General features: G+C 49.7%; 1 protein-coding gene across 4 annotated transcripts in view; it reads left to right on the plus strand.

The window, feature by feature from the left end:
* The window catches only part of TASOR (transcription activation suppressor), a 939,357-nt gene that overhangs the window by 385,727 nt on the left and 526,985 nt on the right, over positions 1-26,645 (plus strand). For all 4 annotated transcript variants that reach the window (XM_086939126.1, XM_086939124.1, XM_086939127.1 and 1 more), the window contains exon 12: positions 1,991-2,063. In XM_086939126.1, the coding sequence (XP_086795252.1) occupies positions 1,991-2,063 (73 nt within the window). The remainder of the gene's footprint in view (positions 1-1,990; positions 2,064-26,645) is intronic.

The raw sequence follows: 26,645 nt of genomic DNA on the forward strand, positions 1-26,645 counted from the left end.
CTTGTTTTTTTCAGTTGCTCTACTTTGCTATTTCCTGCATTGTTTTATGCGTGTGAGAATCCTCAGGGCTCTTTTGTTCTTGGATGCAACATGCTCGTGTCTAGAGACCTCGATACCCTCGAACATAGTGTCTATGTCCGTGTCTAGTGACCTCGATACCCTTGCTTGCAGGTTATTGCCTTGACCTTCTAGTCATAATTTTGTCATTTGGTTCCAGGTTGCGATGCTCGGAAACAGGACGGCTAAAGAAAATCCAATGGCGTACTCGTGCAAGGAAAGAGGAAGAGCAAGGGGCTGACGAGGGACTATGGCATGGATCTAGCGCCTGGATTGGTTGATTGGACTGAGGGATATGTTGTCTCTTCTTCTTTTTTTGGTAACCACTTTCCGAGGGTATTTGGGAAATGTGGTTTTGGTTTGAAGTTTTTAAAATGGCTGCTATTGATAATAAAGCAAAGAGAGATAGCATAATCCTCGCCTCTGAGTCCTTAATAGAATTGAAACTTTCCGTTAAGATAGCTAGGAAATGTTTTATTCTCCAGTAGTGATATCTTTTATAGATTCACAAGTGACCCACCATCCTCCCCAAATCTATCATTTGGCATTTCCTCAGCTTTTGCTACGAAATCTTGGCTTTGACCTCTTGGAAGGATGAGTCAAAAAGCACTTCCATCTCATTGGCTGAAATTTGGGTGTTATAAAAGGAGGCAAATGTGCAAATAAATTGAGCAGTGCCTATGGCTGCAATAGCGATCAGTGCTTTATTCTGTTTTTTCAAAGTTATCAAGAGGCTCCCAATTCAAGAATGGGGAAGAATCCAAGCATGTGAATCCATGAAAGACCCCAATTCTTTAGAACCACAGTTACAGGTATGTAACTTGTTTTCTATTATCATATTTTGCTTTGCATCACCATTCAGTGTATATCAATAGCTCAAAGCCTATTATTGTACTTAGTGTTCACCTGTGGTGAACAGGATTGTATGTTATTTCTAAAGTCTTCCTGTGAGTCGGTTTATAGAGAGGGAAGTAGTGCCAAGAACAGCAGTAAACCAACCTGATTTCAGTTCCTCAGTATTACTTTCGAGATGCAGACTGGATTCTTTCTGCCTACTGCATACCCTATAATTGGACTTTGGATAGTGAATCAATGGAGGGTTGCTGACTGAACTACCAAGAAGGTAGAGCGATATTGGATGGATATATTTCTAGAAGGTTAAATGCATAGTTGTATGTTAAGCATAATATTTTCAATAATATTTCTAATGAGTACCTATGCTGATGTTTGTTCATTACGAAGTAAAGAGGATGCCTGCCTTTCAGAGAAGTGGGCATATCCGATATCCGATATTTGTTACGCAGAAATCAAGGTGACCTTTTATATTTAAACAAGGAATTGATTATGCAGCTGGTTTTAGCTGTGCTTTATCATTTAAGCTGGGTCCTCCATTCCTTCTGTGTGGAGGATTATCAGACACTTTAGCTTTGCAGCATACTGTTAAGGTAGTTTTTAAAAGACATGATAAAGTTTTGCAGTAATGTTTTATTTTTACAGGAAATTCACGTGTTGTGTATAGGTTCTGCTTCTTATGCTTGAGGTTGAAATTACAAATTTACTTATCTTAGATTTAAAGTTGTGTGGTGTCGCCCTGCAGAGTATCTGAGCGTAGATCTCTTGTTGCATTGTCAGCCTGCTCCTAGTTCTGTTGTTAAGATCTTTACATTTGTGGCTTCACAACTTATGCATTAAAGCTGTAATTTTATTCTTAACAAAAATAAGTAACTTAAGAAGGATGTTGAGTTAAATCACACCCAAAGCAAAATTAAATATGTTTAAGTTGCAGTAACGTCTCATAGTTTGAGCACAATGGACATTTTATACATTTATTTTTTTCCTGTACTTTTATAAAAATAAATGAGTGGTGTTTGCTCCTGGTGCTAATAAAATGTAATTTGCATGTTAGTAAAAACAGGTATTCATTTTATTCCAGGTTCTTGTTAAGCCACTCGGGGATAAAGGATTTCTTTTTCTGCTTTCACCTTTGCAAATGGCTTCCCCCTATGGTATGTATTACTAGTAATTGGTACATAAGCGACTCCGTTTTTATAGTATTTAAGCCCTAATGTGTAAATTCCATCTTATATGCAGCTGAATATATTTCCATCCCTTTTTAACATTACCCTTTAAAACATTTTTACAATTAACCTCCGGTCTAGAACAGTGCTGTACAAAAATAATTACTAACAAATTATAGAAAGCTGGAATTTTAACTGACTGTACTTAAAATATCTAGTATCCTTACCCAGGATTATCGTAAGTGTTGTAATGCTTAAAGATGTATTTCACTGGTAACTGTTACATTTTATTTGTCTTTAGTGCTCTTTTTCAGGCAGATTGGTATGCTATTACTTGGAGTAAATTTAGGCGACCAACTCCGGCAGGAGGCAAGCAAGGGGTACCAGCAAGGTCCGACAAAACAGTTACCTCCAGTAGGAAGTTGGCTTGTAATGTAGTTGTGCCAATGTAAGGCCCACCATGCAAAAAGTAAAAACAACCTTTATTGGTTTGCAGAGTTTAATAATCCCAAGTGCTCAGTTTGTGGTCGGGTGGTCAAACAGTTTAGGCTTATCAAAGGGTAGTGTTAAGTATTTGTGTATACATGGAGTCAATAAATGAGACCCACACTCAAGAAGAATATCTGAGACCAATTTAGAAAAATAACACATACTTTTATATAATTTTAGGCACCAAGATTACGAGAAAAAGGTAAGTACTTTCGGAGATGTGAATTTTTACAGTAATAGTAAATATTCTAATAACGTTTTTGAGGCATAAGCCTCCAACTAGGAGGAACATACGCTGCATAGATACACTTGCAAATGGTTTTGGAGGATTCCTTTAGAGACTTAAGATGCTTAGGGACCAAGGTCCGAGAAATCACCAGCAGTTCGTTTTTACCTGCCCTGGTGCGTCCGGGTGCAGAGGTGCTGGTCGCGTTGGTAGCCTTGAGCGCTACACGGTAAAGTCAGTGGCAAAGGTTCCTGCAAAAGAAAGGCTGCAAGCGGGGACAAATCCGACAGAACCCGAAGGGAGGCTAGTCTCTTGAGAGACTCTGGGGCACATTCTGTTTCTCTGAACCCGGTCTGGGGGGCTTAGGTGCAGAGGGGTTATAGCCGTTGGGTTGTTGCAGTTAGAGGCTATCACTTGACTTTGGTGACCTGGAGAGGGAGAGAAAAAAACAGGAGCACTCTCGGTACAGGCCTCAGTGATGCTTAAATCCCTGATCGGCAGGTCTGCTTTGACGTTGGTGGTGCCTGGACTGGACAAACAACAAGTCTTGGTTGCAGCAAATCCTCTGGTACCTATGGTATTGGTGCTGGACAGCTCCAGGAGGACCTGGCATCTCCCAACGTGGCAAGGGGACGATCTGATCTTCTTCTAGAGCTGCGAGCTCCACCCTCGTGGGCACAATGTCGAACTACCCGACAAGTGTGGTCAATGCCTGTAGCTGCTTGGGGGTGGTTCCTCCACCCCAAGTGAGATGCTGCTTGGTTGTTGAAGGCTGGAACAGTCCTCCAAGGATTTGGGGAGGCTGTTAAGCTTTTGGACAAGTAGGTCTTCGTGATTGTCACGGTGCAAGCAGCCGGGCAGTATTTGGTGCCAATTTCGGTGCAGGACCTCTGTTCTATGTCCTTCCTCTGGTTCCCAGTAGCATCTGAGTTCCTGGTGTCAGGGGGACCCCTAAATACTGAATTTAGGGGCGTTTAGGAGAGAGAGTAGGGAAGTAGTCAATAGGCTACTTACCCCTGGGGCGACCACACCCCTACATGAACACTTCCTATGGAGAGAGGGCATGATCCTGACCCAGAGTTCCTGGTTGTACCAAAAACAAGTTTGTGAACCCCTTACTCAACTGTCCACTTCAGGTGGCCTACCTTAGGGGTGTTCCCAGTCTGTAAGTGTAACAAGCCTTCTAACCAGCTAGTTTTTCCACCTACTCTTCTGCCAAATGGGCCTCATGGCAAGGGTGGTGTTGTCCCATGATTGGGACACCAGGGTCACATATTAAAGGCAGCAGAGGCTTTGAAGCCACTGGACCTGATGTGCTAAATCATTGGCCATCCTACTAGAGGAGGTGTGAACACCTTCCTCCGGAGCAGGCATTGTTTCTGGTCTCAGAGTGCGGGCTCTCACCTCCAGGTTGTCAGAAACTCATATGTGGTGGACGGCTGATCTGAAAGAGACACGTTAGTGATAGATTCCTTACCTTAGAATATCCCCAGGCGTCAGACTGGATCCGGAAGTTTTTGCGTAGCAGTACCCTTGGGCGTCGGTAGGCGTCGTCTGCGGCTCCGCGTCCGTCACCGGCGTCGTGGGCGCCGTGATGACGTTGTCGGAGTACTTGGATGCCGCCTCCGCGTGCTGACGTACGTTCTTCTTTTTTCTGCGCCAGCAAGCGCAGATCTGGAAAAAGCAGTACTTTAGTCACTTTTTGACGACTTTTTTGATCCCTTTTGATCGTTTTCCTTGAGTCTTGCATCTCCGGACGGTGCCGATAGGGATGCTTGGTTTCAAGCCTTGTGAGGATTGCAACCGACTGATGTCGGTCACCGACCCTCACCGTCAGTGTCTCCACTGTCTCGGCGTCGACCACGACGACAAGACCTGCCCCGACTGCCGGGCCCTGACTTAGAAAGCTAGGCGGGAGTGGTCCCGCAAGCGACTCGAACTCCGGCAGTCGGCCCCGCACCACGAGAGGTCCCGGTCCCACAGGAGGTCGAGGGACAGGTCGCGGGGTCGGAGCCATCACAGCTCCGAGAGTCGGCATCACGCCTCCGGGTCGAAGTCGTCGTCAGGTAAGCACAAGAAGTCGAAGAGACGTCATCGCTCTTCTGACTCCCCCCGACGCGGCCCGGGGTTCGGGTGACACCGCCCACGCGGCTCCGTCGGAGTCGCGGGCGTCGCGGCCTGCTCCACACTCTCCGGTCCCTGGGCAGGACGCGACGCCAGGGGAGATTGAGCGCTGAGCGCTTCCTCATGGCCATGAGGAACCTCTCTTACCCGTCGGGTACCACGGCACCTTCGGGCCCAGCGGACCTGTCTGGGGCCCCTAGCGGGTCGGGGGCTTCGACCCCGACGCCGTCGGGTGCTTCGGCCTCAACGGCTCCGGCGCCTTCGGGCCCAGCGCCGCAGGGCCCCACTGGATCCGTTACGGGATCCAGGTCGTCGCCGGTTGACCTAACGACCTCACCGGTGCCGGTCCCTCAGGTGTCACCTCCGGCGCCGTCCTCGGGCGGCGCCGTCCCCGATACCTCCCTCGCTCCGGTTCCGGCGACGCTTGGGGAGTTTAGCTTCTATGAACCGGCCTCATCGTTTGACAACCCTGATTATCAGGGGATGGGTAAAGAGGAGTATTGGAAGGGGTCTGAGGACCTCTGACCTGAGAGTGTCCGTCTCAAGAGGACTGGACAGCTGGACTTGGGGATGCCAGTGGTGTGGACACCTCACCAGATACTGGCTTTGTCTCGCCTCCTACCGTTGCTACGGAGGAGGGGGCAACATACAGTGTGGTGTTGATGAGGGAAGCCAAGGCCTTGGGCCTTGAGCTCCCCGTCGCGGCCGTGAGGACTAACCTCCTCACTGAGGTCCTTAAACCGCAGTCAAGCTCAGCCGAGCCTCTGCTGCCGTTTAATGAGCCCTTGACCGACATTCTTTTGGGCACTTGGTCCAGACCGGCTACGGGTTCGCCCGTAGATAGGAACGTGGCCAGACGCCACCGCCCGGCCCCGGGCGACCCATGTTTCCTGTCCACCCACCCCACCCCGAGAGCCAAATTCACAGACCGCATTCTCGTCGGCCCCGCCGGACAGTGAATCCAAGAGGTATGAGCAGTACGGCAAGAAGGCATTCTCCTCCCTTAGTCTGGGACTGCGGTCTTCCAACACCACATACCTCTTGAGCCGCTACACCCACTCTCTGTGGGACACGGTCGCGGAATTTCTGCCAGAGTGTCCGTTGGAGGTACGGGCCAAACTCGGCCAAGCCCTGGTGGAAGGCCGGGATGCAGCAAAATATTCTATCCGGTGTGGGCTGGATACCACCGACTCACTAGGCAGAGCGATGGCAACGAGAGTGGCGATTCGTCGCCACGCCTGGTTGAGGTCCGCCAACTTTTCGGCCGATGTCCAGAACACACTGATGGACATGCGGTTTGACGGCCGTCGCCTTTTTGGCGGCAAGGCAGACCATGCGCTTGAGCGCTTTAATGACTCCAGGGCTACGGCCAAGTCCTTGGTCCTCTCAGCCCGCGCCAGCAAACGGGTGCCTTTCGCTCCTTTCGTGGCCAAGGAAGGGGTGCCCCCACACGTGCTGCCAGCCACGCACCGCAGGCTAACATCCAGCGCAGTGGCGGCCGTGGAAATCGTCGTGGAGGCCGTCAGGGACAACGGCAAGGCCAGTCCACACCCTCCCCTGCAGCATCCGCCTCAAAACCCTCCCAGTCCGTGCTTTTCGGCCCATGTGATGCCAGTGGGGGGCAGGGTTCGCCATCACCACTTCCACTGGCGCACTATCACGTCGGACAGGTGGGTGCTGCAAATCGTCCGAAGGGTCTACTCCCTCCCCTTCGAGACGACCCCTCTAGCCATGCCACCGCAACACCACCGTGTATCGGGGATCATTTGCAACTTCTGCAGGAGAAAGTTACGGCCCTCTTGGCCAAGGGGGCCATCGAGAGCGTTCCTGGGCCAGAAGTAGGGTGTGGTTGCTACTCCCACTACTTTCTGGTACCCAAGAAGGGCAAAGGGGGCCTAAGCCCTATCTTGGACCTACGGAACGTCAACAGCTTCCTCCGGAAGGAGAAGTCCAAAATGCTGACTCTGGCTCAGGTCTTAGCTGCCCTGGACCCAGGAGACCGGATGGTAGCGTTGGACTTGAAGGACGCTTATTTCCACATTCCCATCCTGCCGGCCCACCGGTGCTACCTGCGGTTCACGGTAGGCCACGAGCACTTTCAGTTTACCGTGCTCCCCTTCGGCCTTACCAGCGCCCCACGTGTGTTCACGAAAGTGATGGCGGAGGTCGCAGCTCACCTGCGCAGGTTAGGGGTTTGAGTCTTCCCCTACCTCGACGACTGGTTGTTGAAGGCAGGATCGCCCCAAACAGTCGTCAGCCACCTCCAGACGACGGCAGACCTCTTGCACCAGCTGGGGTTCTCCATCAATTTCCCGAAGTCACACCTGTGTCCCTCTCAAAAGCTCCTTTTCATCGGAGCTGTTCTCGACTTTGCGCAGTTTCGGGTTTACCCACCCGAACAGAGGGTTCGGGATATACAGGCTCTGATTCCAATCTTTCAGCCTTTATCCCGAGTTTCGGTCAGGTTGACGCTGCAACTTCTGGGGCTGATGGCTTCCTGCATCCTTCTGGTGCATTACGCCCGTTGGCGGATGCGGGCTCTGCAGTTGGACCTGAAGTTTCAGTGGGCCCAGCATCAGGGCAACCTGTCCGACCATGTCCTGATCTCGGAGGGCACTACGAGACAGCTGCAGTGATGGCTCACGGACCACAATTGGATCTGCGGCAGATCCCTCTCCCTTCCCCAACCGGAGCACGTAGTTGTGATGGACGCGTCTCTCCAGGGCTGGGGAGGCCACATGGGAGAGGCGGAGATCAGAGGCCTCGGGTCTCCGGCGGAGTCCCGGCTCCATATCAACCTTTTGGAGCTGCGGGCGTTTCGTTTAGCACTGAAGGCATTCCTCTCCTCTGTTCGGGGGAGTGTAGTGCAGGTGTTCACGGACAACACTACCGCCATGTGGTACTGCAACAAACAGGGCGGGGTGGGGTCATGGACCCTCTGCCAGGATGCTCTGCGCCTTTAGCAGTGGCTGGAACATCAGGGTGTGACCCTGGCGGTTCAACACCTGGCAGGTTCTCTGAACGCCAGGGCGGACGAACTCAGCCGCCGGTGCATGATGGATCACGAATGGCGTCTGAACTCGGACGTGGCGCAAGCCCTCTTTCAGCAGTGGGGAGAGCCTTGGTTAGATCTATTCGCCACCGAAGAGAATGCGCAATGTCATCAGTTCTGCACGTTGGAATTTCCAAGGCGGCATTCGCTCGTAGATGCTTTTCGTCGTGAGTAGAGTTGCTGTCTGTTGTACTCCTTTCCGCCTATACCACTTCTGCCCAGAGTGCTGAAGAAGATCAAGCGCGACCGGGCACAAGTCATTCTTGTTTCTCCGGACTAGGCACAAAGGTACTGGTATCCCGAGCTACTCAGTATGTTAGTCGATCCCCTGGTTCGTCTGCCTCTTCAGGAGGACCTTCTGTCGCAGCAGCAGGGGACTGTCATCCACCCGAACCTGTCCAGTCTCCACCTCCATGCTTGGAGATTGAGCGACGACAGTTGAGGCCATTTGACTTGCCTCCTGCAGTCTGTAACCTCATTCTGGCAGCCAGACGTCCCTCCACAAAGTCGGTATACGCCTGCAGGTGGAACAGATTTGTGGCATGGTGCACAGCAAAGGCTGTGGATCCTCTCTTTGCCCCTCTTTCTGAGGTTCTTTCTTTCTTCTTTCTCTTGCCCAGCAGGGCTCTGCTCTGGGCACTATCAAGGACTACCTTTCTGCCCTTTCAGCCTTTTTAAGGCTGCCTGATTAACCCTCTTTGTTCAAGTCCCCTGTTGTTAATCGATTCCTGAAAGGCATCACACATACGTTTCCACCTGTTCTCTTTGTGATGCCTTGATGGGACTTGAACCTCGTTCTTACTTTTCTGATGTGCGCTCCCTTTGAGCCACTTCACAACTGTCCAATCCGCCTTCTTACTTTGAAGACTGCTTTCCTGGTTGCCATCACCTCTGCCAGGAGAGTGCGTGAGCTCCAGGCTCTATCCTCTAAACCTCCTTTCCTTTCTGTCCATCCGGACAAGGTTGTGTTGCGGATGGAGCCCTCTTTCCTGCCCAAGGTAGTCACAGCCTTCCACATCAGGCAGTCCATCACCTTGCCCACCTTCTTTCCGCCTCCGCATCCCTCAAAGGAGGAAGAGCGGCTCCACCCTGCTCCACCGCCTGGACCCAAAACGTGTGTTTTCATTCTATTTGGATCGCAAACGCCAGTTCCGGGTGGATGACCAACTCTTTGTTGGTTACGTGGGCGCTAAGAAGAGACGGGCAGTGCACAAACTGACCATCTCTCAGTGGATCCTGTTGTGCATGCAAGCGTGCTACTCCTTGGCTAAAAAGGAACCTCCTGCTGGGCTGAGGGCCCATTCCACTCTGGCCACGGCGACTACTACTGCCCTGGGCCGGGGAGTCCCCTTGCAGGACATATGTCAGGCAGCTACGTGGGCCTCGCTGCACACGTTCGCAAGACACTACTGCCTGGACAGCAAAGTCCGGAGGGATGGCTTCTTTGGCCGTTCCGTCCTCCAGGACTTTCTGGTGTGATTATTGGTTCGCAGACCCTCCACCGGGGTTGGTATTGCTGGGGTATCTTGTGAGAAGTTGGCCTGATATACAATGCTCACTAGTTCTAGTGATCACCTTGTATCAGTCCAAACAACCCTTATGGTGATTGGTTGTAAGTCAACCTTATAGACCAGCTATCCTAATGGTAGCATGGACAAAGAAGTCTCAGGCTAAACTCTTTTGGCATGTGAAGCAAGCTGTTTTACCACATATAACTCCTTGAATACCAAATGAAAGGACACCACACAGGTTGTTATGAAAAAAACAAGATAGTTATTACTAACAAACACCTCTGAACTCTTTATGAGATCAGAGGGCTAAGCACATGACAAGACTCTTTAGAAAAATACGATAAGTTGCACAAATTACAATGGTGCCCTAGGGGCACGACAAACCATATACTAAGTAAATGGTATAAGGAAATCGATAGAAGGAATGGAGCTGTCCAGAGGCTGTAGGATCGCTGGGACTACACTACCCTAACCTTAGGTAAGGGGCAGGAGGCCCACGGGACGCGTGTGCAGAGTGTGAACTCACACGCGAGATGCGTAACAAAGTCAATGGACACTACAAATTACGAAAAGGTAAGTAAAAGACAGTTCCAACTAGTTACGACTAAAACGACTGGATACCTGGACAATAGGAGAGTCAATCTACCCTTGAGCACCGAAATGCTCTCGTTACCTCACCCACGGTGCATAGGTGTGAAAGTGTGTCTGGTTTCCGTGTTGAAGTCAATGGAGCCTTGAAGAAAAGATGCTGCAGGCGGCCAGGAGAAAGATGTCCGGAGTGATCCAAGGGTGGATCAAGGGAGATGGAGACCTGAAAGCAGAGGGGACAATGTTCACAGTCACTAGCCAGTGACTGGAGTGGAACCAGGAAGGAACCAGATGCTGTCATCGCGATCAGGTGAAGAGTGGACGCTTGACTCTGCAGCCACGTGGACTAGGAGGTGACTTCGACGACCAGGATGGAGGTACGAGCTGTCCCACGCAGGCTCTCGTGGATGCTGGAGGGTTGATCTTCTGTGCAGGAGCTGCTCGGGGCTGGGGCTTCTCAATCCCCAAAGCACTTTCTCGAGGATGCCTCTGAAGTCGTGCTGGAAGCGAAGTGCAGTGTCTTCAAGATGGCCGGTCCCACGTGTCTCGTCGCACCCACGGATCTCAGCTGTGCTGCAGATGTAGGTAGAGGTCGGAGAGGTCTGGAAGTCCGGATCTCGTTGGGTCTGAAGTCTGGTTCCGGCAGGAAGGGCGACAAAGTGAACCGCTAGGACGCTTGGTGGTGCCTGCTGCTGTAGGGCGGTCACTCCTTGGCCACAAGGGAGATTTCTTCAGTCTTCTGTGGAGCAGAACGTAGAAGTCCAGAGGTTCATCTTGTAGAGTTTCAAATCAGGATTAATCTAATTTGGAATGGGACCAGCTCCTACCTTTATTCTCCTAAAGGGGGCTGTACTATGACTAGGTCCCTCTTATGAGTGGGACCAGGAAGGGGGTGGTTACACCCCCTATCCTTTGTCCGGTTTCGCGCCAGAGCTGGGGCTGGAGTGCCCCAGCAACTGGTTTGAACCGGGGTATGCACAGGGACGCCTTGTGTGCCCCAGGCATGTCTCATTCCTTTAAGCCTGTCCTACCTCAATACACAAAATCCTGTCTGGGGTGGTGCTAGCACCTCCCAAGGCAGGAAACCATTTGTCTAGGCCTCCCTTGCTGGAAGGACTCCCAGCAGCAGGAGGTCAGACTCGTGTCTGTGGCGGCAGCATCCATTTTGTGATGCTGAGGCTCGAGGTAACTTTAACCGGGGTTCGCAGTTACATACATGTCGTGTCCCTCTAAAATGGTGGAATGCTACCCCCGTCGCCAGAACTGGCGAGGGGGTAGTATTCCAATTTGTATGACAACTTACTCGACATGTTTTGTTAATGCTATGCCAAAGTTAGCAATAACCACGAGGATTATAATGCACTTAAGAGTATATGGTATAGCGTTATTATGGAAACAGCTAAAGGACTTGGGTCCGAAAGCTGCAGACAGGCTCAGCTCATGCTAGAGCACCATCTCACATAATTCCAAGCACTCTGCCTCCAGGATTGTTAAGGCCTGCCATAGGAGTGACTTATAGAAGGATATGTGTCCATTTTAGGGTTAGATATAGGTATACTATATCTAAAGCAAAGGGTGATTACACCACCTTGCCCCAGCTGTGTTACCAGCCAGTTGTGTCTGTTTTGATGGCCAGCCAGGGGTGGCACAATACATGCTGCAGCCCCTGGTAGGCCTTGGGTGCACTTATGCCCTGGGTACCTATGGTACACTGTACAAGGACTTACAAGAGTGACCCAATACCAATTGGTAAATGCACCTAAGGTACATGGATGTCAATTTAGAGAGAGAACAGCTAGGCTGTGGGTCTGATTAGCAGGCCCACAGCCAGGGAAAGTCGTAAACCAGTGAAGCAAAAAGCAAAAATCTGGGGTGACCATAGGATTGCAGACCCTACTTTCCTACATAAAGACCTCCTCCCTCCCCCAAACTTAAGGACATTGAACTAACCTTGACCAGGTGAGTATTCGTGTTCTAAGTGGAAGTACCTGGAGAGACCATCTGCATTGCCATGGCCAGTCCCTGGTCTGTGCTCCACTGTAAAGTCCATCCCCTGTAGGGAAATGGACCACCTAAGAAGTTTGGGGTTTTCACTCTTCATTTGATTTAGCCACAAGAGGGGCTTATGGTCTGTCTGAATCTTGAAGTGAGTTCCAAATAAGTATGGCCTCAACTTCTTCAGGGTCCAAACCACAGCAAAGGCCTCCCTCTCAATAGCTGACCAACATTTCTCTCTAGGCGTCAGCCTTCTACTTATAAAAGCAATGGGCTGGTCATGACCATCATTATTCAGTTGAGATAGAACAGCTCCCACACCCAACTCAAAAGCATCTGTTTGGACAATGAAAGTTTTGGAGTAGTCTGGACTCTTGAGAATAGGTGCAGTACACATGGCCTGCTTCAGGTCATCGAATGCCTTTTGACAGCTAACTGTCCACTGAACTTTCTTTGGCATTTTCTTGCTTGTCAGGTCATTAAGTGGGGTCACAATGGTCCCATAATTTCTGACAAATTTCCTATAGTAACCAGACAGGCCCAAGAAAGCTCTGACCTGTGTCTGGGTGGTTGGAGGAGCCCAGTCCTTTATGGCCTGTATCTTGCCTCCCAATGGTTGAACCTGGCCTCCACCTACAAGGTGGCCCAGGTACACAACCTGACTCTGCCCTATCTGGCACTTGGTAGCCTTGATAGTGAGGCCTGCCTTTTGCAGGGCCTCCAAAACTTTCCTCAGGTGGATCAGGTGATCCTCCCAGGTGGAGCTGAAGACAGCAATATCATCTAAATATGCTGCACAAAAGTCATCCAACCCAGTGAGAACTTGGTTCACCAACCTTTGAAAAGTGGCAGGTGCATTTTTCAAACCAAAGGGCATCACCACAAATTGGTAATGACCTCCTGGGGTAGAAACTGCTGTTTTTGGCATTGGCATCCTCAGCTAACCTGATTTGCTAATAACCAGCTGTTAGGTCAAATGTACTCAAGGATTTGGCAGAAGCCAATTTATCTAGGAGTTCATCTGCCCTAGGTATTGGATGGGCATCTGTCTTAGTGACAGCATTGAGACCCCTGTAGTCTACCCAAAACCTCATCTCTCTCTTACCATCCTAGGTGTGAGGTTTTGGCACTAGAACTACAGGACTAGCCCAAGGGCTCTCTGAGGGTTCAATGACTCCCAATTCCAACATCTTTTGTACTTCTTTCTTTATGCAGTCCCTGACGTGGTCAGATTGCCTGTAGATTTTACTCTTTATAGGCAGACTATCACCAGTGTCCACCTCATGGGTGCACCAGTTTGTTTGACTGGGGGTCAGAGAGAACATTTGTCTAAAGGATTGAAGAACCTGTTTGCAATCCTTTTGCTGATGCTCAGAGAGACTGTCAGAAAAGACCACACCACCTACTGACCCATCATCAGGGTTCTGAGTGAGCAGGTCTGGGAGAGTGTCACTCTCTTCCTCCTGTCCCTCATCTGTGGCCATGAGCAAGCCCATGTCCGCCTTGTCAACAAATGCCTTGAGCCTTTTCACACGAAGTACTCTGTGAAGGCTCCTGGGAGTTCCAAGGTCCACCAGGTAGGTGACCTCTCCCTTTTGCTCAATGATGGTATGGGGTCCAGACCGTTTGTCTTGGAGAGCTGTTGGGGCCACTGGCTCCAACACCCACACCTTCTGTCCTGGCTGGTAAACAGTTAGAACATCCTTTTGGTCATGCCAAGCTTTTTGAAATTCTTGGCTGGCCTCAAGGTTTTTGGATGCCTTCTCCATGTACTCTGCCATCCTGGAGCGGAGACCAAGTACATAGTCCACTATGTCATGCTTAGGCTTTTTGAGAGGTAACTCCCATCCTTCCTTCACAAGACATAGGGGTCCTCTTACAGGATGCCCAAATAGAAGCTGAAAAGGGCTGTAGCTAACCCCCTTCTGTGGGACCTCTCTGTAAGCAAACAGAAGGCAGGGTAAAAGGATGTCTCATCTTCGCCTAAGCTTTTCAAGTAACCCTTTTATTATCCCTTTTAGGGTCTTGTTGAATCTCTCCACAAGCCCATTGCACTGTGGGTGATAGGGGGTGGTGCATTTGTAATTTACACCACACTCCTTCCACATTGCAGACAAGTATCCTGACATGAAGTTGGCACCTCTGTCAGAGACAACCTCCTTAGGAAACCCCACTCTGGAGAAAACTCCAAGTAGGGCCCTGGCCACAACAGGAGCTGTAGTGGTCCTAAGGGGAATAGCTTCTGGATACCTGGTGGCATGATCCACTACCACCAGTATAAATCTGTGCCCAGATGCTGTAGGGGGGGTCCATTGGTCGAACAATGTCAATCCCCACTCTTTCAAAGGGCACCCCCACCACAGGTAGTGGTATAAGGGGGCCTTTGTTGTGCCACCTGATTTGCCACTGGCTTGACAGGCGACACATGAGCGACAAAACTCTTTGGTGTCTTCAGACATATGAGGGCCAGTGAAAGTGAGGGACAAGTCTTTCCCAAGTCTTGTTCTGGCCTAAGTGACCTGCAAGGGGAATTTCATGGGCTAAGGTAAGAAGGAAACCTCTTAGAGACAAGGGGATGACCAGCCTCCTGGTAGCACCAGGCTTGGGGTCTCTTGCTTCAGAGTATAGGAGTCCATCATCCCAGTACACCTTGTGGGTACCCGTAGCATTCCCTGCAGCCTCAGCAGCAGCCTGCTGTCCGAGGGGTACAAGGGAGGAACAGTCTAACTGTGCCTGCCTCAAGTCTGCCTTGGAAGGTCCCCCTGTCCCAAGAAACTCAACCTGTTTAGGTTCAAGCTCTTCTAGGACAGTTCCTTCTGGGGTCTTTGGGTCAGCCTCCTGAGAGGGCTGATCCTCACCCTGAGGCATGGGGGAAGGCATTGCCTTAACCCTACTGCTCTTCCTCTTGGGTAGTGTCTGGTCCATTGTTCCAGGATCCAGCACTTGTTCAGCTGGGCAGTGCTGACAAACCTAACATTTCCACATGAGTCCGATACTCCACTTCAGACCATAAGGAGGATTCCAAATCATTGCCCAAAAGACAGTCCACTGGGAGGTCTGAACTAACTACAACCCTTTTGAGGCCAGTCACCCCTCCCCAGGAGAAGATAACGATTGCCATACTGTGATTGGTAGTGGCATTGCTAGCATTGGTCATTAGGTAGTCTGAATCTAGTATAATCTGATTAGGGTCCACAAAGTTTGGTGTCACCATAGTGACACTGGCACATGTGTCCCTGTAGGCCTGAGCCATTTTTCCATTGATTAACCCGTTCACCGCGGCGGTAATTCCGCCGCGGTGCAGGCGTTTTCGTGCGCGGGTGGAATGCCGTCGGCCAATGGCCTACAGCAGCACTGGGGAGGTAGTGCTGCCGTTGGCCATTGGCCGACGGCAGCTGGGAAAGTGTTAAAGGCGTTTGCCTGTATTTGCCCTGAGTACTAGGACTTACAGTAGGGGTCATATCCATGTCCCCAGTACAAACAAGAACAGCCTGAGTAGGTATTTTGACTAAGTCAGAACCCACCTCAGTTCCCAGGCTTAACCCAACTATATCCTTGGGGGGTGCACTACCACTACTAACTGTACTAGGGGGTGCAGGTGCCTTAGGGGCAGTAGTGGTAGGAGCTGAGCCTTTCTTGGTGCACTCACTAAACCAGTGAGATGTTACTTTTACAGTATTGGCACCATGGTTTTCTTGGAACATCAGTCTTCTTCTTTTGGGAATTCTGGGACCCACCCTCCTTAGATTGTTGGGGCCCTGTTGAAGACTTCTGGTCATTTTGCTGATTTTGATTACTACCCTTTTGGTCTGCTTTCTTCTGGCCACCACCCTGGTTCTGCTGCTTGACCCTTGTCCTGACCCATCTGTCTGCCTTCTATCCCAATTCTTGGGGAGAGGTCAGATCTGAGTCAATCAGGTGCTGATGCAACAACTGGTTCCGACAATTATTTAAGGTTTGCTCGCTCTTAATTATATTATACAATCCTGTGTAATCAGTAATGTTACTTCCCAGTAACCAGCCTTCCAAAGCCTTAGTGGCACAATCAACAGAGTCAGTCCAATCCTGAGCCTGAGTTTTCTGGGTGTCTCTGAACATCAACCTGTACTGTTCAGTTGTTAAGCCAAACCCATCAATCAGTGCATTTTTCAGGACTTGGTAATCATTAGCATCCTCAGCTCTAACAGTGAGGAGCTTATCTCTACCTTTACCTTCAAAGGAGAGCCACAAGATAGCTGCCCACAGATTCTGGAGTACCTGCTGTACTGTGCAGGCCCTCTCCAGAGCAGTCATCCATTTGTGGATGTCATTTCCTACCTTATAGGAGGGCACTATTTTACTCAGGTGTCTAGTATCAAAACTCCTGTCTTTATCTCTAGGGACAATGCTGCCACCAGTGGGATCTCACCCACTCAATGTCTGCTCTCCGGCAAAGGCAAGTTTCTCTTTAGCAAGGGCAAGTTCTTCCCTTTGGAGCCTCAGATTAACTTCCTTCATCTTTGCCTCATGCTCTCTTCTCTGAGGGGAAGTCATCCCTCTCTGAGAAGATGTGTGAGAGACATGGGAGTGAATAGATCTGTTGGAGCCTCTGGAGTGAGACCTAGCTCTTCTATTCTCAAGGTTAGGCCTGCTTGTGGATAGGTCTGGGGCAACTCCATTTCCATCCCCATGTAGGCTTAAGTTGGCCCTTGTGAGTCTGCTGACTAAAGGTTGGCCATTGTCTACCTCCTCCTCAGATGAGTTCCCATCTTCCCTACATCTACATTTTCTGTTTCAGGGAGGTTAGACTCGGGGTCACCTTCTAAGGGGGGCATGCTTCCATCTGTAGGATCAGAGGGGCCTGGGTTAGAAGCCCTAGAGACCTAACAGAAAAGGAAGGGTAGGGTTAGAACCCGGTTTCAATTTCCTGGAGGTACACACTTGCAATCTCCTGGAAGCTGAGTGCTGCATATCTGGAAAGGACCTGTGGAGGGTCACTAATCGCAAGATGAGCCACTGTGTTCTCTCCTGTGATAGACATGTTTTCTAGTGAGTTGTAAGTGGTGCACTTACCTACACTATGGGTTTTCCTACTGATCCATTGCTAAGAGTTGTAGTCAGGGTGTGCTACTCCCTTTCTGCTACAACAGCTGGTTCAGTAGAACTCAGAGTATTTCTAAGCTTTGTTATATGTATCTATGGTACCTTATGTGATCTTTCAAATGATATCTCAAGATTATATTTGGTAAAAACAAAAGCAAGCTCAAATCCAAACCGCTGCACACCAATGTGAGAAGCTGGCCTGATATATTATGCTCACTAGTTCTAGTGATCACCTTGTATCAGTCCAAACAACCCTTATGGTGATTGGTTGTAAGTCAACCTTATAGACCAGCTATCCTAATGGTAGCATGGACGCAGCAGTCTTAGGCTAAACTCTTTTGGCATGTGAAGCCAGCTGTTTTACCACATAAAACCCCTTGAATACCAAATGAAAGGACACCACACAGGTCGTATGAAAATAAACAAGATATTTATTACTAACAAACACCTCTGAACTCTTTGAGATCAGAGGGCTAAGCACATGACAAGACTCTTAACCTCCTCGCTGCTACACATATTCCCCTCCTGTGCTGAAAAATCATTATCATTATAGTTTCATGACGGAACGGTTCAGTCATCAGCACAGCTCCACTGTGCCTCATGATGGAACCGTTCCGTCATGAGCATCGAAGGGGTTAAGGAAAATACGATAAGTTGCACAAATTACAATGGTGCCCTAGGGGCACGACAAACCATATACTAAGTAAATGGTATAAGGAAATCGATAGAAGGAATGGAGCTGTCCTGTGGCTGTAGGATCGCTGGGACTACACTACCCTAACCTTAGGTAAGGGGCAGGAGGCCCACAGGACGCGTGTGCAGAGTGTGAACTCGCACACGAGATGCGTAACAAAGTCAATGGACACTACAAATTACGAAAAGGTAAGTAAAAGACCCTTCCAACTAGTTACAACTAAAACAACTGGATTCCTGGACACTAGGTGAGTCAATCTACCCTTGAGCACCGAAATGCTCTTGTTACCTCACCCACGGGCTGCGGGTGCATAGGTGTGAAAGTGTTCGGGTTTCCGCGTTGAAGTCAATGGAGCCTTAAAGAAAAGATGCTGCAGGCGACCAGGAGGAAGATGTCCGGAGTGATCCAAGGGTGGATCAAGGGAGATGGAGACCTGAAAGCAGAGGGGACAATGTTCAGTCACTAGCCAGTGACTGGAGTGGAACCAGGAAGGAACCAGATGCTGTCGTCGCGATCAGGTGAAGAGTGGACGCTTGACTCTGCAGCCTCTTGGACCAGGAGGTATCTTCGACAACTAGGATGGAGGCACGAGCTGTCCCACGCAGGTCCCGGATTCGGCGTCAACAGGCCTTGGCAAAGGCAACCCACGCGGTGAGTGGAAAAGGCGTCTGGTACGGACCAGGAGGGTCCGGGGTGCTTCTCCTTTGCACGGAAGCAATGGCCAGTCTGGAGCAACCAGACCAGCGATGTAGATTTCGTGGATCATCATCTAGGAGGTCACTAGCCAGCCGGCAAGTGACCAGACAATGTGTCGAGCCGCAATCAAGCAAAAGGGCCCCACGCAGATCTCGTGGATGCTGGAGGGCTGATCTTCTGTGCAGGATCTGCTTGGGGCTGGGGCTTCTCAATCCCCAAAGCACTTTCTCGAGGATGCCTCTGAAGTCGTGCTGGAAGCGAAGTGCAGTTTCTTCTAGATGGCCGGTCCCACGTGTCTCGTCGCACCAATGGATCTCAGCTGTGCTGCAGATGTAGGTAGAGGTCGGAGAGGTCTGGAAGTCCGGATCTCGTCGGGCTCTGAAGTCTGGTTCCGGCAGGAAGGACGACAAAGTGAACCGCTAGGACGCTTGGTGGTGCCTGCTGCTGCAGGGTGGTCACTCCTTGGCCACAAGGGAGATTTCTTCAGTCTTCTGTGGAGCAGAACGTCGAAGTCCAGAGTTTCTTCTTGTAGAGTTTCAAATCAGGATTAATCTAATTTGGAATGGGACCAGCTCCTACCTTTATTCTCCTAAAGTGGGCTGTACACCACTGGCTAGTGACTTTGAACATTGTCCCCTCTGCTTTCAGGTCTTCAGCTTCCTTGATCCACCCTTGGATCACACCGGACATCTTCCTCCTGGTAGCCTGCAGCATCTTTTCTTTCAGGCTCCATAGACTTCAACGCAGAAACCCGACACGACTTCGCACCTATGCACCCGCAGCACGTGGGTGAGGTAACTAGAGCATTTTGGTGCTCGAGGGTAGATTGACTCTCCTAGTGTCCAGATTCACAATCGTTTTAGTCCTATCTAGTCAGGAATGTCCGTACTCCCCTTTTTCTTGAACTGTACTGTCCATAGACGTTGTTACGCATCTCGCGTGTGAGTTCACACTCTGCACACGCGTTCCGTGGGCCTCCTATTACTTACCTAAAGTTAGGGTAGTGTAGTCCCAGCGATCCTACAGCCTCTGGACAGCTCCATTCTATTAATCGACTTCCTTATACCACTTGTTTAGTATATGGTCGGTTGCGCCCCTAGGGCAACATTGTAACTCGTGCAACTTAACGTATTTTTCTTAAGTCTTGTCATGTGCTTAGCCCTCTGACCTCATAAAGAGTTCCGAGGTGTATGTTAGTTAATAAATATCTTGTTTATTTTCATAACTACCTGTGTGGTGTCCTTTAATTTGGTATTCAAGGGGTTATATGTGGTAAAACAGCTGGCTTCACATGCCAAAAGAGTTTAGCCTAAGGCTGCTTTGTCCATGCTACTATTAGGATAGCTGGTCTATAAGGTTGACTTACAACCAATCACCATAAGGGTTGTTTGGACTGATACAAGGTGATCACTAGAACTAGTGGGCATCATATATCAGGCCAACTTCTCACACCAAACACCATAGGTTTCTGTGAAACCAGCATGTAGTGGGTTAACTTATAATGGAGAGTAAGGTGGGCTGTTGTGGGATGCCGGGACACCATTGGATGGGCCACCCAAGGCCGTGGGGTGTCGGATGAAGTGGGTGTCTTTTGGTGTTAGGTTTCTTTTCTCATCCAGGGGATACTCATCAATAGTCCTAATCAATGAATAATCCCCGCCTATGTGCGGGATCCCGGAGCATATAGAAAATACATATAAATATATATTTGAAAACATATTTGCAGCCTAGAACATTTCCAAACTGGCAAAACTGCTGCAAAATTACATGAATTAGCATACGCACAGTAGTACTCTCACAACCACTAAGGAATAAAGATTGCAGTAAACATTTGCATACAACAATGCTTTATTGCCATAGAAAATCCTGTAATTGCAGGCATTGGCCAGTAGGCTGCAGTAGAGTATAAAGAAACAAAGAAAGACTGACACCTTGCCTTTAAGGCATTAGAGTAGGGGTACCGTGCCTATAAGACCTGAACGCGACCCCCTGCTCCCATGATGCACCACAGGTGGCAGTTGGGTGAGTTCTTTTTCTGGCTCCTTCTGTGAGGATCCTGGAGCTTGAGCTCTTCAGTTTTTGACTGAAATTGTTATTTTGAGTGAATTTTCTCAGAACATTCGACATCTTCTGGTTTATTAAGGCGTCTGCTTTGGTTTTTTGTGGTGTTCCACGGAAATTTTCTGTCAGGATGCCTGCTATATTCCAGAAGTGTCCTTCTTGTGACAAGAAGATGGCACTGGCTGACCCACACTCAGTGTGCATCGTGTGCCTTCCTTCTGCACACAACCCTGACTAGTGCCACCACTGTCAGAAGCTCTCTAGGCGGACTCTTCGTGACAGAGAACGTATCAGACTTCATGCCAGGACGTCTTCTTCAAGCAAGCATGGCCAAAAACGGCGACGTTCTGCATCTCCTGCCTCCAGAAAGAGAAAGGGAGGACGAAGATCTCAGTCGATGTCGAAAGTCGCCGTCGAGGAGGCCCAGACGCTCTTCTGGATCACCATCGCAACGTCGAGAGTCTCCGCCGCAGCCAAGTAAGTCGGCGTCAAGACGCCACACTTCGGGCTCGAAGTCTGTGGCTGCTGGCTTGTCCAAGTCTCCGTCGACGTTGATGCTTCTGTCGACGTCGAGACACTCTCCGCCGCCCTCGAGGGGGTCAGCGACGAGAGTTATGACTGCTTCCACATTGCCACCGGCTGGTGTGCCGCCGTCGAGAGGGTCTTCAAGATCCCACCATTCGACGTCGAGGAGGTCGAGGTCTAGGCGGCGTCAGGAAGGGTTGCCGTCGACATGACGTCGAAGAAGGTAGTCGTCTACACGAGGTCGAAGGTAGTCGTCGACACGACGCCATGGAGGTTCGCTGTCGACCCGACGCCGAGGAAGATCGACGTCGAGGTCACAGACTCGACGCCGAAGATCGCAGTCGAGGTCACCACGGCGTGGACGATCGACGTCTAGAGCATCAAGGCCTCGCTCTATGCCATTGGTCACACAAACATCGTCGTCGAAGCTTTGGCCGTCGATGGTTGTAGATTCACCTGGGTCCAGGTCATCAGGAGACAGATTTCATCTCCTGGGTTGAATATCGTGGAGATCTCTCCAGAAGCTTCTCCCAAATCTGCGGACAGATCGTGCAGTGTGTCATCTCATCGTCCTCGGGTATCGGGCGATCGCAGTAGTCCGGGCTCGGATTACTCCCACACTTTTCACTGTCGGTTCCAAGCACGAGTACTCCGGTTAGACCATTTAAGTCTCCTCCTCGGAGGCCACAATCCTAATCCAGACCAAGATCTCCTGCCAGATCACGCTCTCCAGCACGGCCAAGAACGCCTGCCAATCCAACACCTTCCCCCAGGCCAAGATCTCCATCTAGACATCAGTCTAGATCCAGGGGTCAGCACAGCCGTCAAAGCGGCAGGTCCCATAACAGAGGACGCACAAGTTCTTCAACTTGGTCCTCTTCTACGAGGTCTACGGTCCGGGACTATTCTCCGACCTTCTCCTCTACTCCCTCCTTCATGGGTCTCACCTATTGATGACATTGCAACTTTTACGGATGTGCTGGGCAGGGGAGCAAAGAAGCTTAACATTTCTCTGCATACTCCTGTGGTACCCACCTCTATAATTTTGTATACGTTTCCTCACCAGACAGCGCCTAGACCTCTGCTACCTCTGGTGCCTGGCTTAATTTAACCGGCGATGGCTACCTTTCTCATGCCTGCAGTGGTAGGTTCTGTTCCATCAAGACTTGCCAAGAAGTACAAGGCTCCCGCAGAGAACCCCTTGTTCTTCAGATCGGATCCACCTGCTGACAAAGTTATCGTGGCGGCTGCCATGTAGTCTCATTCGGCCTCCACCTCATCCTCGGGACCCCCAGAAAAGGACAGAAAACTCATGGATTCGTTTGGCAGGAAGGTATGCAACACCTCTGCTTCTTATATGAAGGTGGCCAGTGCCTTTGCTCTACTTGGGAGGTACGATAGGTCCCTCTGGGACTCCCTCTCTCGCTTCACAGAGAAGCTTCCTAAGGAAGAACGACAGGACTTCGTCGAAATCCTACAGGAGGGAGGGCTCGTAGCCAACCAGGTCATTAGTGCTGCAGCAGATGCTTCTGACCTCGCGGCCCTTGGCTACTCCCATGGAATCTGCTCATGGTGTTCGGCGTGGCTCCGCCTTACGGGCCTCAATCCGGATGCTCAGAAGAAGATCTTGAACCTCCCCTTTAATGGTACGTCTCTCTTTGGTTCCCACGCTGACGATGAGATGACAAAGATGAAAACGTAAATGGACACTGTTAAGGCTGTGGGTTTGGAGAAGCGTAAAGAATTTAAAAAGCGCTTTCGTCAAGGGGACAAGCGACCTTACCAGCAGAGGGTTCAAACCCCTCAATGGTCATCCCAGACAGAGCAGAAAACCCAATTTCAGCAGACACACCCTGGCAGAGGCAACAATAACAAGCAGCAGTCTGCCTCCAAACAGCCTCCCAAGCCCTGAGCTGTTGCTTCCTCTGCAACTGTTCGCCACTCCGGTGGAGGGAGTGTTTCTCATCATCTGAAAGAGTGGAGATCCATAACAAAGGACAGATGGGTGCTGAGTATTGTGCAGCATGGTTACTTGCTGAGGTTCAAGTCCTCCCCTCCGTAAGTCTTCCCTCAAATAAAGCACCTTCCCCGATTCCACAGCCAACTGCTGCAGGACGAAGTCTCTGTCCTTCTCAAGAAGAAGGCCATAGAGGAGGTTCCTTCCATGCAGAGCAATCAAGGAGTCTATTCCCTCTATTTTCTTGTCCAAAAAAGAGGAGTAGTCAAAGAATACAGGCGCATTCTAGATCTCCGACTAATGAACAGATTCGTCGAAAGAGAAAAATTCTGCATGCTAGCCCTTCACCAGATCTTCATCAGGGAGACTGCATGTGTGCCATCGACCTGCAGGATGCTTACTTCCACATACCTGTCTCAGTAAAGCACCGAAAGTTTCTCAGGTTTCAGATCGGACGCCATCAGTATCAGCGCTGCCGTTTGGCCTCAAATCCGCGCCAAGGACATTCTCCAAGTGCATGGCGGTGGTGGCTGCTTTTCTCCGCAGGCGGAAGATCTTCGTCTATCCCTTTCTAGATGATTGGCTGCTGAAAAGCTTCACTCCGGCTCTGCTTCAGACCCATCTTTCGTTCTGTCTCAACCTGATGAACTCATTGGGGTTGCAGGTCAACCTCAAAAAGTCAGTACTCGACCCTTCCCAACGGATTCATTAAATGGGCACTTCCCTGGACTCTGTGAAGGCAAGCGTGTGTCCTTCGGAGGAGAGGTGGTCATCCATGCTCCTGAAGTGTTGTCTTCTACTGGACAATCACAGTCCCACAGCCAGGCAAGTGTCCTTTCTCCTAGGGTCGATGGCCTCGTACATCTACATCGTGCCCAATGCACATCTTCACATGAGGCCTCTGCAGCAGGCTTTCGAGGACCAATGGTCTCAGCGGTCAGGTCACTGGGAGACCGTGTTTGTCTTCTTCAAGGTGCCCAAAACTCAATCAGATGGTGGATAAAACGTTCCAATCTCCTCCGGGGAGTTCTATTCCATCGCCCTCCTCCATCTCAATCAGTGGTTACGGATGCCTCTCGTCAAGGCTGGGCCGCCCATATGGACCAGCTTCAGGTCCAAAGTCTACAGGACCAACACCAGGATGATCCTGATCGCGCCGGAGAGGCCATGCCAGTGGTGGTACCCGGATCTCCTCCAACTATTGGAAGTCCCGCACCGGCGAATTCCTTGCCATCCAGACTTTTTGACTTTTTGTCACCCTGAGTGGGACGGGTATGCTCAGACGCGAGTCCCGTGCTCTCCACACCACTGGAGTCAAGCTATCCTGGCTGATGATGGCTGATAGCCAGAAACCAGTCCTAGGATGCTTGATTTTGGTCCAGGTAAGACATATTTTGGTCAAGGCTTGACTATGCGAGTTCACTATTTTTGGGTGCTAATCAGGCAGAGGTCCTGCGACTCCAACGGGTGCAGAACGCGGCTGCCAGGGCTCTGGTAGGCCTGCCACGGTTCTGTTCAGCCCGCAGCACAATTTTTAAATTACACTGGCTGCCAGTAATCAGACGCATAGAGTTTAAGACTCTGTGTTTCGCGTTCAAAATTCTTAAAACCGACACCCCTACCATTCTCCAGCATCTTCTGACCCTGTACACGCCATCTCGTAGCCTCCTCTCTGCGGGTCAAAATTTAGCACTCGTTCCGCGCTTCAAAAAATGTAGACTAGGTGGTCGCTCTTTCACTGTGTTGGCCTCCAAGCTATGGAATGCGCTTCCTGCGCACATTCGATCTTTAGAAGATCTTTTTGCTTTCAGGAAAGCTATTAAGAACGTATCTTTTCCCCCTGCCTTATTAAAATTTCCTCACCTTTTCTACTCTGTTAGTTATGTTGCCTTTTCAGTTATAGCGCCGGGACGCCCCTTCGCTGGGGCAGCTGTGCGCTCAAAAAATCAAGTAACATAACATAACATGGCATGGCAGTTCGGGCTGGACTGTTCCATGAGGCACAGGGTCAAGGCTGATTTGCATATGGCCATGTCTGAAGTGGGTTGGTGTGGTGAGCAGAACAAAAATGGATTTAGGCCCAGATCTCAGTACTGGGGTGAATGTATGACATTGTTCTGCATTCTGTCCATTAACTGTTGTTTTTGTAGGTAATCCTTTAAAGACAGAAATTTTCTCTCTGGATTTCCCTTCTCTTTTTGAAACTCAGGAGCAGCAACATTGTCCTGGTGTCACCCGGGCTGCTAGTGGAAGCTTTATCAATATTGTATAAAAGCCATACTTGCTAGTTATTTATCTTATGCAACTATCAACCATTGACAAAGCCAATAGTCCTGGCTTGTTGTAGATATGGTTTTACTTGTATCCTATCTGGATGCAATGACAAACGGCAAAATACAAGTCGGGCGGCGCACTATGTTAAGCACAGACTTTTTTAGCTTACGTATTTTTAAGCCACACCCTTAATTACATTGGCCACGCCCCCTTGAGAGACACCCTTCCCCCCCCCCACAAATTTTTTCGTCCCACTAAAAGCCCTGGTAGACGAGCTACAATAAGCCCTTTATTTCCACAGAAAAAGAAAAAGAAACTGAAAACTTTTATTTTCAAAAGCCTTTTGTAGCAGACATGTCATTTTAGAAAAAGCTTCAGCCAAAAGAGTACATTGATTGCCCCACCTTCTATGTGGTGTGCTTTTGAAGGATGCATTCCAGGATATGTTTTACTTAGAAATCTTTTTATCCCTGCCTCGGGCCCCTGGCCCCAGTTTGCTTTCTGATGAAGCAGCAGCTCATGTCAGCATTTTCTAGCAAGGCAACAAGGGCAGGACGAAATACCTGTCCCAGTCGACTTCCTTGAAAATTTGCAATATTTGCTACCTCGCTTTGCTCGACTGAAGCTTTTTCCCCTACTACACTGGACACTTTTACACCATTTTAACTCCTTAGCTGTCTAGTAGCCTGTTACTATAGGTGACACCATTGGCCAGTTCTGACTTGTTATCCAGCAGCAGCATGATGAATTCTGGGACCTGCAGTTTTACTTGTAACATTGAGAGGGTGAGCAAAACAATCTTAGTATGCACAGCTGGCTAAAAAGCCAGACCGACTGAAGGTGTCACGCATGACACTAACCACTTGGCAACTGTTTTTTTTTATAACTACAAATCATCTCCAATAGTGGGTAAATAATGAAGGAGAACTTGCATTTTTTGCCCCTAGATTTCCTTAGGCCTTCAGACTGGATACTGTTATGCATACTTTGTGTCTCACAGCAGTAAATGCCTTCCTGCATACCTTGAGGGCATCAAGAGCGTTTAGCGTGGTTTACTTCGAAGTATGGACAGATCGGGAGGCGAGTATTCCACATTTACACTGTTTAGCCGTTTCGGATGGGACTGACGCTTACCATTTGACTGTACATATATAGGGGTGTCCCCGCAATGAAGGCGTATTGTAAAACTACATACACTTAGAATTTTCAGGAATTTTCAAACAAATAATGGAAGGTGATTTTGCGGTATTGTCATTTATTCAACAATACCAAAACACATTGTCAGTTAACAATCAC

Source organism: Lissotriton vulgaris, chromosome 9 (genome assembly GCF_964263255.1).
Source record: "Lissotriton vulgaris chromosome 9, aLisVul1.2, whole genome shotgun sequence".
NCBI lineage: Eukaryota > Metazoa > Chordata > Amphibia > Caudata > Salamandridae > Lissotriton > Lissotriton vulgaris.